We start from the raw sequence: 12594 nt of genomic DNA, 5'->3' as shown, positions 1-12594 counted from the left end.
ACACATACAACAATGTTATGTATTGATTGGTTGACCAAAAATATTGTGGGCAGAGGCTCACAGGAACCTATTTCCCTTAGTAACAGTGGTTCAGTATTCACCAATTCAGTGTTTATCATGACTTTATGGAAGAAAACTACCTATATAAAGAGAATTGACTGTATTATTATCCTTAGATGATAAAGCTGAGGTGCAGAGATACAAAGTAATGAGCCTGGGATCACATAGCTAGTAAGTGGTATAGCTGATATTTGAACCCAGGGCAGCCTGGCTCCAGAACCTGTATTCTTCCCCACCACACCATCCTGCTTCTGGTAGTGTGAGAGAACCCTGGGTATCAGACTTCCTTGAAGGTCAAGTTTGAGTGGGAATTACAATGCCCTGGAAAAATACTCCTCCCTAGCCTACTAGGAAATAATGGTATCCTGGGATGTCAAGTCAAACCTGTAGTGTCTCAATGTCTTGGGGAGCAGGGTAGTAGGTCAGAGTTTCTTTGTAATATCAGAGTGTCCTGGGATCATCAGGCTGCTTTGGATGGCTGGTCAGAGTTCCCTTATAGGGTTAGGCTATTTTGAGGCAGCAAGAGTATTGGAATTCAGTGTGTGCTTGTGGATCCAAGTTGACTACATGAATATTGGGAGGCAGAGCTGTCATGCAGCTCGAGTTTCTCTAGGAGGTCACAGTATACCCTGGGGTAGGGGGAGAGGGGTTGGCATCTTGGATCAGTGTTTCTCGACTTTTATGTTGTTATGACCTGAATGTTTGTGTCTCCTCACCACTTCATATGTTGAGTCCTAACCCCAATGTGATGCAATGATATTTGGAGGTGGGGCCTTTGGGAGGTGATTAGGGTTAAGTGAGATCGTGAGGTTGAGGCCACAAGATTAGAGTAGTGTCTTTATAAGAAGAGAAAAGAGACCAGGACTGAGTTCTCTTTCTGTCTTGTGAAGACACAGAAGGTGGCTGTCTGTAACCCAGGAAAAGTCTCTTAGGAACTGAATCAGCTGGCACGTTAATCATGGACTTCTCAGCCTCCAGAACTGTGAGAAATGAATACCTGTTGTTTTAGCCACCTTGCCTTTGGCATTTTATTATGGCAGCCAGAGCTGATGAAGACAAGTGTACAGTCAGTTCTCTTGGGGATCTTGTTACAGTGAAAATTCTGATTCAGTAGGACTGAAGTGAGGCCTCAAATCTTACATTTCTAACAAGCTCTCATGTGCTGCTTATACTTCTGATCCATGGATCATATTGTAAGCCTCAGGATCCTGGACGATTACTATGTTTTTCTGTCTTGAGTTGTTCTTTTAAAGAATGTGTGTGAAGGATTAGCATAACATAGGGGATCAGACAGTCCTATGAGTACAGTGTGTTCCAAGGGGATTAGGGTGCCCTCATTGATTCAGTCTATTCTGACATTTCAGAACTTCATGGCGGGGGACAGGGATAATCTCCTAGTTGAGGTTGAATACTCTAGGTTTCAGTGCGTCCTAGAGAACCCTAGAGTCCTAGGATATTGGGTTGTCTTTAAAGGTTCAGGATGTCCTACGGATGTCAGAATGTAGTTCCTAGATCTATGTAATCTCAAGAAGCAGAGTACTGCGTGTGTCAGGGTGTCCTGACTGCTCAGCAATGCTGGGTATGTCAGGGTTTCCTTGAAGAATCAGAATGTCGGGATGTCATGGGAATCTCAGTCTTCTGCAGAGACCTGAGGTCCAGGGAGATAAGGATGCACCTGGAATACAGATGCTCTTGAGGGTAAGTGTTCTCTGATGGTCTGGATGACCTTGGAGGGTCAGGGAGTCCTGGGGGGTTCTGAGTGAATGAGGAGGTGACATTTGGGGGAAGAAAACAGAAAGTACTTGAGAAGTATGGTGTCCTGGAGACTCAGCCTATGGTTCAGGTTGTCCTGACGGGGTGTCCAGTGTATTCTGAGAATCAGGATATTTAGGAGGGGCCAGAATGTACTTGTGTTTTTAGTTTTTTAGTTTCATGGAAAGAAGTCTGTGGGAATCACCCACATACTGAGACACAAGGCAGGCCCTACTCCTCATCTCCATTTGCACAAACTCTCCCTCTCCCTCTCCCCTCATGATGAGGTTCTGAGGAGGAGTCTCAGGAGGAATGCATTTTCTCTTCCTTCCCCTGCCTGCTCCCAGGAGGGGATTTAACAGGACAAAAGAATTTGGTCCTCCCGGAGTATGAGCTCTTGGCCCCAGTCCCTAGACTCTCCAACAGAGCACCTTCCCTCATCTGGCTTGTGATCCTCCCCTGATGATGGGGGCTCTGGCGACCAGGCAATGATTGGATGGGCTCACAGGGGTGAGGAACAGGTCACTCCTCCAAGGCTCAGGGAGAAAGAGTTAGTGTGGGATTGCAAGCTGGGAAAGTAGGCATCTGAGAGCAAAAGGAGAGAACGGCATCCCAGAGAGAGAAGGTGCAGGCGGAGAAAAGTGCAGACTATAAAAGAGAAACAGGGTGAGGGCAAGGCAGAATGAGATGATACTCAAGCAAAGGAATGGGGAATTAGAAATTGAAATAAAAGTTAGAAAAAAGGAGAGAGAGAAAATGGTCTATCTATCTATATCTACACAGGGAGAGAGATTCAGAGAGAGGTATAAACAGGGGGAAAGCAGTGAAATACAAGGCATAGAGGGGAACAGAAACAGAGAAAGACTGATCCAGAATCAGGGACATGAGACTGAGCTGTCTTTGGTCTTTGTTGTGAGCCATGGATGCAGAAGGGAAGAGTGAGCAGGGTAAACAAAAGAAGGGGCGAGTTTGCAGCAGTCTCTGGCCCGAGGGCTTTGCAGCCGCTGGGACTTTGACCTCCACGGTGGGTGAGTGAATCTCTGGGGTGGTCCTGAGGAGACAGCAGGTGTGCATGCTCCATGCCCAGGCTCCATGGGGCGATGGTTCATCACGAGGAAAGTGAAGAGGAGAAATAAAAAACCAGAATCCTAGAATGTTAAAAACAAGGGAATCTTAATACACATGGGCTGATACAACTCCTTTGCTTTACAGAGTGGCACACTGAGACCGTGACGGATGAGGAGGCGGCAGAGGCTGAGCTAAAAGCTGTCTCCTCACTCCTGACCTCAGAGTTTGCTCACTGCACTGCTTTCTCCAAGGAAGAGAGTTGGAGGGGCCAGGGCTTTGGATCTGAGGAGAGCAGGGGGCTAAGGTGGACAGTGAGCACGGGGTAGGGACTACCACCTGGGTCCCCATGGGGTTGGGATCCTCAATCCAGATATCTTTTCTCAGTGTGTGCCTCCCAGGTGTTTCCTTTTGCTCCTGTTCTCTATTCCCCAGCTGGCTCTCAGACTAATTAGTGTGGGGGCTTAGTGAGTCTGTAGGGAGAAGAGGCAGGCCTTTCCCATGAGCTCAGGTTCCTGCAGCCTGGTGGCCAGGCCAGGACTGGGATAGGGGAGAAGATGAAATGTATGTGTGAGGAGGGTGTGTCTGAGCAGAAGAGTGAGGAATGTTTCATCTTCCCAGGTGGAGGGAATAGGACAATGGGAACAATATAAAGGTTTAAGTTGCATGTGAACCATGAGAGCAGGGAGCAAGTCATAGGGGTCTTAGACAGAGACCTGGGCAGTTTGTTAGGTTGTCAGAGCGAATAGGAGATCCACAGGGTGAGACCCAGGAAGGTGGTATGTGTGCTGAGAGAGATGAAAGGCTATGGAGGGGCATGCCTTACATGGGGATGAATCTGGGGGAGTGTAATGGGGAGTGGGCACAAGGTGCAGAAGTGAGGCAGAGGGAGCGTGAGTGCCTAGGACAAGTGAGACTGAGGGGCAGACTTCATGTGGAGGGGGCAGCATGGGTTAAGGGAATCAGAAGTGAAGCAGGGCCAAGGCTGAGCTGGATTCAGCTAATTCTGAAAGCTGAAGAATTTCTGGTCAGGGCAGAGTATATGAGCAGTACACTGGGTCCTAGTAGAATCTGGGGGTTCCAGCATATGTGGTCTGGGATGGATGGGTGGATCCATGCGGCAACAAATTCTCCTCCACCCTCCTTCTCAGACATGAGCACTCAGCCCTGCAGGAACCTCTCTGGTGTACGAGTGGGGAGACCAAGTCTTTGCTCACAAGGAGAAGAGAGGGGTCGCCCACACTCCTGGCGCCGCCAATGCACCACCTTCAGTCCAGCGCACTTGGAACAGCTGGAGTCAGCTTTTTGGAGGAACTGCTACCCTGACATTTGGGCCCGAGAAGGCCTGGCCCAGGACACAGGTCTCAGCGAGGCCAGAATCCAGGTGATGGCCCAGGATCCTCCGCCCACCATCCCCTGAAGAAATGCAGATTCGGTGATTGGGAACTACTGGGGCATAAATTCTCAGGGCACTATAACCCTAACCCAAATGTTCACCAGAACAGAGTCTTACCCAACAGTCAGCATAACCTCATCTACGTCAGGAATTTCACTGGAGTTTAACCTTGGGGCTAACCTAATCTAACTTGAATTTCAATGTCAAACTCCAACCTTAACAGTGATGTGAACTCCAAAAGAAATTCAATCCTAACTATTCACACACGGATGTAACCTTGTCCCTAACCATGGTCTTGAAACTCAACCTGATGCTTGCTCAATTCTAACCATAGAGTTACTTAATCTTAAGAATAAACTGTACCCTAAATCTAACCTGGTCTGTAACAATTAAACTCATCCATAGTCTTAGTCTCTAATAACCCTAGAGGAAATTTCCCATTCTCTGTGGAGGTGAAATGCCACTGTGTCATGTTTATCTCTTTCTTTTTACAAGTTGACATTTCTTACTCACCCAAAGTTGTAGCAGGGCAAATTTAGATATGGATTGGGGGAATGGTGTGGGTCTTGCTTTGTCACTAGTCCTGGTTCAGCTATGCCTTCTGCAAGAGCTTTACTTCCTCTGGGGATGTGGGGGAGTCTTATGCTCTGTACCAGTCAGTAGATGCATATGACAATGCCACCTATTTGAGAGAGGGGCTCTAATGTGGCTATTCTCCCTCCTCCTCAGGTCTGGTTCCAGAACCGCAGAGCTAAGCAGAAGAAGCAAGAGCGGTCACTGCTCCAGCCACTGGCCCATCTGTCTCCTGCCACCTTCTCCGGTTTCTTGCCTGAGCGCCCTGCTTGCCCCTACTCCTACCCAACACCACCTCCCCCAATGACCTGCTTCCATCACCCCTACAACCATGCCCTTCCCTCACAGCCTTCCACTGGTGGTTCCTTTGCTCGACCCCACCAATCTGAAGACTGGTACCCCACCCTGCACCCAACCCCTGCTGGTCATCTGCCCTTCCCTCCACCCCCATCCATGCTTCCCCTCATCCTTGAGCCACCAAAGTCCTGGAACTAAATTTAAACAAGTACTGATAAGGTAATTTCCCAGCCTGTGACCCTCACAAAACACAGAAAACTAGGTGGTTTCCTTTCCTTCTAAGGGCGAAGTAGAAATATGGTGAATGACAGCTCAGAGACTGGGAATGTTAAAATGGGAGATCATGATGAAGGCTCACTGAGCTGATTAATTGAGTGAATTTAAGGAGGTGAAACTACTGGAAGATATAGGTAAAAAGCCCCAGTGGAGGTGACTGGTGGAAAAGTGACATTGAGGGAAGCAGTGGTTGCTGCTGGTGGCTGGAAATGGTTGAAGGGGATAGAACTTTTGGGACTTCACTCATTGAGATCACAGTTGAGGACCTTCATCCCCATTGTTTCTAGCTGATTTCAATAAGGCTTTTGATTTAATGTCTACCTATACATACCTTCCCCATCACCACCATCCGAATCCATCATTAAGTTTTATTCATTCTATCCTGGAAATAGCTCTTGAATTTATTCCTGTCCTTTCTGTTCCAGCAGACACTTTTTTTCTGGCTCCACGTTTTCTAATTAATCCTCCTCCTTGGTTCCCTTAGCTCCAGTCTTTCCCACTTCCAAAAGGCTTTGTAAAGCTGATCATCAAATATTAGCTCTCCAGTGTTTTATAAACAATAAATAAGTAATACCTGATTTGCTAAGCCTGTAACAGTCTTCAGCGTTACCTTCAACATAACTTTTAAGTCACCTGCATGTGGCTTTGTTATTGAGCAAGAGCTCCTGTGACTACAGCACCGAAAGCCAGACTCTGACAGCTGATGTTTGCAATAAAGTAAGGGTTTATTGCAGGGTGCCAAGCAAGGGAGTGGGAGACAAGCCTCAGATCTGCTCCAACTTGGCCTTTGAGTTGGGAGTGTTTTTAAAGAAGAAAAAAGAAGTTGGGATTAACCATCATCTTGTGACATCTCTTAATCATAGTTGTGGAAGTCAGGATGTTTCCAGTTTACAATTCTCTAGCCACCTGGGGGATCTGTGAGCTCATCCTGCTCTGGAGAAACAACCTGATTTTGTGTGTTAATGATGATATCTACAACAGCAATTTTAGTACATTAATGATGTTATAGACAATAGCAATTTTAGTCATCTGATTCTGTTTGATTAGTGTTCAGTTAGCACAGGATTGAGGTCAGAAGAGGCAAACAAGGGAATAAAGTTTTGAGTAGAGAGATTAATCAGAAACTCACAAAGGGAACTCAATTTTAGAGGGGCTCAGTTTCAGTTTGTGAGAGAGAAGAAACAATTTGATTAAGGGCAAACTTTTCCAAGAGCAAACCGTGAGTCTTGAGGTTCATAAGAGGTCATTCCCAGAAAAGACTCTGCTGTGAAGTGCCTTAGTCTGAGCTCTCCTAACAGAAACATGCTGTGGCCTAGTTGGTTTGCCATTTATATACCATATTGCTTATAATGTACTTATTTTACTCATAATTTACTTATTTATAAGTAGGTCTACCTCACTTATGGGCACATACATAGAAGAATTCTGAGGAAACAAGCCTCTGGGGATTTTATTTGCAGTTTTTTGTATGTATTATATTTTAAAAGTCTGGAATTGAAACCTCTGTGATGCACAATTCCATTTCCATGTAATTATCCCCTTGTGCCAGACTGCCTTCCTGAAAGATAAAACTGGTGTGCATACCTCCCAAGATGTCAGTGTCAGTTTCAGCACATCCTTATCGACATTGATCATTTTGGACAATTTTTTGACGGAGAGTCATGTCTCCTAGTTGGTTATTTTTTCAGTTTTCATTTAATCTATTGCTAGTGAATGTTAAAAATAGTTTCATGTTTATTGACAATTTACATTTTTTTCTCCTCTGCATTGCTTTTCTGAGTTATTTGTGAATTGATCTAGTCATCTCTTATTAGTGCTTGAGGAACCCCAAGTGAGAAATCTCCCCTTAATTTTACTGCTTCACCATGTTTTCCTCATTATTTGGAACAAAATACTATGCCTTGAATCATTTTAAATTTATTTTAGGTTGTGCGGTAGAATGGTCATCCAATTTCCCCTCAATCAGCTAGCTGGTTTTTCCAATATAATTTATTTAACAGTCTAACTTTGATTTCTAAAAACATTTTTCCACACACTAAGATCTCATATGGGACAGTTGTAGAATCTTAATTCTTTCCCACCAGTTAGCTTCTTTATTCTGATATCAGTACCATAGTGTCTTAATTACCAAAAATGTAAGGATCTTTAAAATGTTAAATTTTCTTATCCAAATACAAGGTGTGTCTTGTTATTTTTTCCAGATTTCTCTTATGTCCCTCAGGAAACTTCTGGGTATTTTTTTATAAAACAAATCTTAATAAGTGTTTTATAAATTACAGAAGTTATATAGGGTCTTTGTAACAGTCAACCCAAAAGATTTATATACATATAAGACATATATATTATATAGATGAATATATATTATACATGAATATATATTTATACATATTAACCTGGATTAATCACAAAACCCCATGTTAAGCAAATTCACCTCAACGTGAGATAAACAACATTAGTAGTGTGTATCTTTCCACAACTTATTGTGCTCATAGAAAAATATATAGACATACACATGTAACAGGGAAGAACAAAATCTGACTCCACGTTGGATCTGTTTCTTTTACTTTAACCTTTGCTCTCCATTAATTTTTATTACTATAATCACTAAAAGGCTGATGTCTATAGCTATAGGCATACATAATGGCCTCCCTCGGGGAACCCTGACCCTCTGCCGGAATATTAAACTAAAGTGCCTTTGTTCAGCTCACAAGGAAACACCCTGACCCTGCCCAACTGTGAATGGCTGCAGAAGAGAAGAAATTAACACAGCCCCTCCCTGAGGCTGGCCAAAAACCAGGAGATATTTTGCAAGACTTATGGCCTTTTACTTTACTTCCTCACCTCCTCCCTTTCTCTGTTCTATAAAAAAAAAGCTAGCATCCAGACCCTGATAAGATGTTACTCTACGATATTAGTCTGCCAACTTCTCATCTGCCTGCTTTCCAAATAAAGTTGCCATTCCTTGCCTCAACACCTCATCTCCTGATTTATTTGTCTGTTATGTGGCAAGCAGAGTTAGCTTGGACTCAGTAACACATACACTAATATTTTTTCCTTTTTAAAAATAAAAATGAGATCCTACTGTAAGTGGATATAGATATAAAAACATCCTTCAACTCGATCACATAGATTTTTATTGTTTTCATTCCATTAAGTGGCAATTTTATGTGCCCTTTAACCATTCTCCTATCATTCGAGATTCACAATTAGATTGATATTTTGTTTTGTTTTACCACCACAAATGCCACTGTAGTTGTTTCATTAAAGGATAATTCTCAAAAAAGGTAAATCCATGACTCTCATAGATATGTAAATTTTATTTAAGTCATTTACCTCATAAGGCAACGATAAAGATGTCAAAGCCAGTTCAAAGGACAAAGACCAAGCGTATTTATAGATGAGGAATAGTGAAATGAATGTGTAAATGGAGCCAAAATTGCCTTCTTTCCTAGTTGAGGAGGGATTTCAATTGACCCTTCAGGGGATGGGATTTATTTACGTATCTATAGACAAGAATTTTTTTGCATTGCCTTCTGTTATCTACAATTTACAGAGTTATAAATTAGCTCAAAGGCCAAGAAAGCCTCAGAGGGCAGAAAGAATCAAAGTCAAATAAACTGGAATGGTGGGCCCTAAACAATGCATGGCTTTCCATTGAATCACATTTTCCCCGTACAGTTTCCTCTGGTCCAGGTGCTTTTTACTTCTGTAGGTTAGATGTCCCAAGGTTGGACTGCTGTGTTAAGTGTTATGTACATTTAAAATTGTAAGAGATACAGCCTGATTAGTTTACCAAAAAGGGTAGCTTAGGAAAATGTCCTGTTTAGTTAAAAAGTTTTTTCTTTAAGCCTAGAAAATACTTCCCCCTAATATTTCTTTAAAGATTTGATTTTTAAAAAATCTAAAATAAATACAGAACCTACTTTTGTATATGCTGAGAATCAAGGGACTGAGTCTCTTCTAGATCAAAAGTAAAATATACCAGTGCTATTCATTAAACTACCTTATTCATTGAATCAAATTGCTACGTTTATCATATATCATAAATTAAATTCGTGTGAGGTTTAAAAATCTATTCTTGGTTCTCTATTCGAGGGTTGGTTCTCCCACTAGCTTTTTAGGATCCCGCAGGCAGCGGCACACACCCGGTGTCCCCCTCAGCCTCATCACACCTGCTGGTGAGCTGGTACATACGAGGTCAAGTTCTCTGTGCCCTTCACTCCAGCCTTCCTAGCCCATCTCGGCCTCCTGTCCCGCTACCTGGCCCGCGGACCCACTGTGGGGGAGGAAGGGGTGCAAGCGAAGGAAGGAAGGCAGAGGGTGTTTCCGCACTACTGGCCCCCTCTTGCTGTCAGCCTGCACGCATCCTGGTGCCTATAGTGCCAGGGACTGAACTGAGGGGCTGAGGCCGGTGAGGTTTGCGAGGCATCTCAGTGTCCCTGCGGGTCTTAGAAAGCCCAAGAGGCAGGGAAAGGCGTACCTCGATTCTTTGTGTTCCCCTGTCCTTCCTTCTCGGGATTAGAGATACCCTTACAGTTCAAACTGGCAGAAGTTTGGAATCTTTGCCCCAATTGGTGTTTAAAAAGAAAAAGAACTGCCTTTGAAGCAGCGACATCCCTTCACTCACCCCCGCCAACCAAAGAGGAAATGCAGCCACGTGAGGGTAAAGAAGTCACAAATTCTTTTTGCGTTGGGAAATCTAAATCCCTGGTTTTTCAGAAAGATCCATTCTCAGCAGGATCCAAATCCGAGTTCAGAAAGCAAAATGACTTGGAGTCCGAAATGGGTGTGCAGGGCGTAAGAGCAGGAGCTCTGGGGTGGCATAGCGGGGTGCACTGCTCCAAGCGACTTTGGAAACAATTAGGGTGCTCCTGCAAGCTACTGAAGACCGTGGGGCTGAACCATGGAGTTTCCGGGCACTCCTAGAAGGCTGAGAGGTGAGGTCCCAGAGACCCTACTGGTCTGGGCTGGGAACGGGCGGGGCATGCTCAACGCAATGAAAACAAACAGGCCTAAGAAAGTGGAGGAGTTAAAACATACAGCCCCTGTGAGAAACCCCCTCCCAGACACCTGGGACGCGAGGCCTGGGCCCCTTCTAGCTCTACCAGCCTCAACTTCCTGGGAGCTCGAGCAACGTGTTTCTAAGTGCTTCAGAAACTTCTTGGTCCCGGGGTCTGGCTCCTCTCCAGCCCTCGGGCTGTCTGCCCAATGCAAACGACACCTGGTCCCTTCATAGTCGCAGGACCTGTTCTCTAGGTTCTGAGCTCGTGGCCGTAAGGGTCTTGAGAAGAGTTCCTCTCCACGCATCCAGACCACAGGCTCCTGGCTCCCGAGAGTGGCAGGAGAACACCTGAAGACCCCGGCCGATTGCCTGAATGGCATCTGCTCCCTCCTATACCAGAGACCTCTTCAGGCGCTGTCTGAACCGTCCACCTGCGCAAACAGCGCCCCCTTCGGCTCATTGATTCCCTCTTTGACTCAGCTGTCTTTCGGAGGATGAATCCTGGGAATGTGATGCACACCCAGCAAGAGAGATAAGTGCCATTACGTCAGGGAATTGTGGTACAGGGGACCTAGGTACTAGACCTAAGCAGGGGAAGGAGCTGGAGCTCCAGGTGGCAAGCAACCTGGACCTTGAAAACTTCTCACATGGTGGAGAAAGGAGCGGCTGGATGAGGACAAGAGAGGGACTTCAACCTGCTGGGTCCAGTGTAGAGGACCCAGTGTCAGGCTCTAAGACTGTATTGGGTGGTTTTTCCCCTGCAGGGGTTCCTCCAAATCAATCCTCCTGCTCTTTTCCAGGTTTTTCCAAATTCTCCTGGAATTAAAATACTCACTCTTTTTCTTGCTAGAAACAAAAGATGAACCCAAAGTCCCAGTAACAAAAGCAGCTCGGAGACTCAGTCTCTTTTGAATTTGGTCAAATAGCTTCAGAGTTCCAGGTTCTTGCTCCAGGTGGTCCTTCCTCCACTCCTTACGACATGCTCCTCAGATTCAACTCCCTCAATACTAGGCATCTGAAAGCCTAGGGGGTCCCTTACAGCTCTCTTAACACCCAGCTAAGAAGCCCAAGATGGAATAAGGTAGGCGTCAGGCCCACAGGGTGACTCATTGAAGGTGTGTGTGTGTATGTGTCTGTGTTAGCATGTGGGTGTGGGTCTTTGGGGGCTGCAGTGTCTGGATAGGCCTAGGAAGCCACATGGCCTAGGACTTTGGAATTCAGGGTGCTCAAAATATTCCCTTATCAATTTGTTTGCTGGACTTCTGGGTCCATCTGAGCCCTGGCATCTCTGAACCAACAAATAGAAGCTGAGGAGCTGGTATAGGGTATCTCAACTAGCAGCTAGAATACCTCTGGGAAATTCTGGCATTTTCTAGAGTGAGATGGCCTCGTATGCACTCAGGGTAAGGAAGCCATGGGCACCTCAGAAACTCAGGCTCGGAGCCTAAGCCTGGTCAGGTGAGGGAGGTGAGGGGGAGCATGGGTAGAGACAGCTTCCTGTCCATCATATAAACTCTGCCATCACAGGGACATGAACCCCACGGTCAAAGAAGTCAGGTCCTCTTGCCCATCTCCAGAGGATAGAATTGACTCCTGACCAAGCTACCTGCCCTAGCAGCAGTGTAGTAGGGCAAACTGCTTAGTCCTCAAGACTTCCAACACCACCTCCCCCTTTGCTGTTATAAACATTTCCACCTTTTTTGTGAGACTTCTCAGTTATCAAAGCTAGAATTCTAATATCCTTATAGAATTCCAAGCAAACATTTATTGGGTACCTTCCTATTGCCAAGTGGGAGTCATACCCTGGAGATTCATCTCAAATCCAAGAAATTCCTGTCAGACATTGAGACATACCAAGATAGGAGAGGACATGTGAACCCAGCCTCTGACAGAGGAAGAAATGAAGTGTCTGAAAGGAGATCCCAAACACCCCACTTCAGAGGACTTGGCCTCGCTCTGCTGAGCTCCTCTCTGAGCTCACTTACAGACGTTGTCCCCTCTGTGTGGAGAACAGAGGGTTGTGGAGAAAGGGAGGAATGTGAGGGTCATGGCAGCCGCTGCTCAGGACAGGCACACACAGAAGCCCTTGGCCTTGAAACCTAGCCACTCTGGACACAGAATCCCTGAGTATATGCTGGCCACCCAGGAGAGGTATTTAGTTTGTTTACTGATC

General features: G+C 45.3%; 1 protein-coding gene across 1 annotated transcript; it reads left to right on the top strand.

Moving 5' to 3' along the window:
• Positions 1-2687: 2687 nt before the first annotated feature.
• LOC308610619 (homeobox protein prophet of Pit-1-like) lies at positions 2688-5341 on the top strand (the record flags this gene model as incomplete). Its single annotated transcript, XM_081259683.1, has 3 exons — positions 2688-2840; positions 4029-4261; positions 5003-5341. The coding sequence occupies exons 1-3, from the start codon at positions 2732-2734 to the stop codon at positions 5339-5341; spliced, it is 681 nt and encodes a 226-aa protein (XP_081115809.1). The 5' UTR covers positions 2688-2731.
• Positions 5342-12594: the final 7253 nt, after the last annotated feature.

Source organism: Mesoplodon bidens, assembly GCF_964165515.1.
Source record: "Mesoplodon bidens genome assembly, contig: HAP1_SCAFFOLD_665, whole genome shotgun sequence".
NCBI classification, from domain to species: domain Eukaryota; kingdom Metazoa; phylum Chordata; class Mammalia; order Artiodactyla; family Ziphiidae; genus Mesoplodon; species Mesoplodon bidens.
The sequence above is the reverse complement of the archived record's forward strand: the minus strand, read 5'-3'. Positions and strand labels throughout refer to the sequence as shown.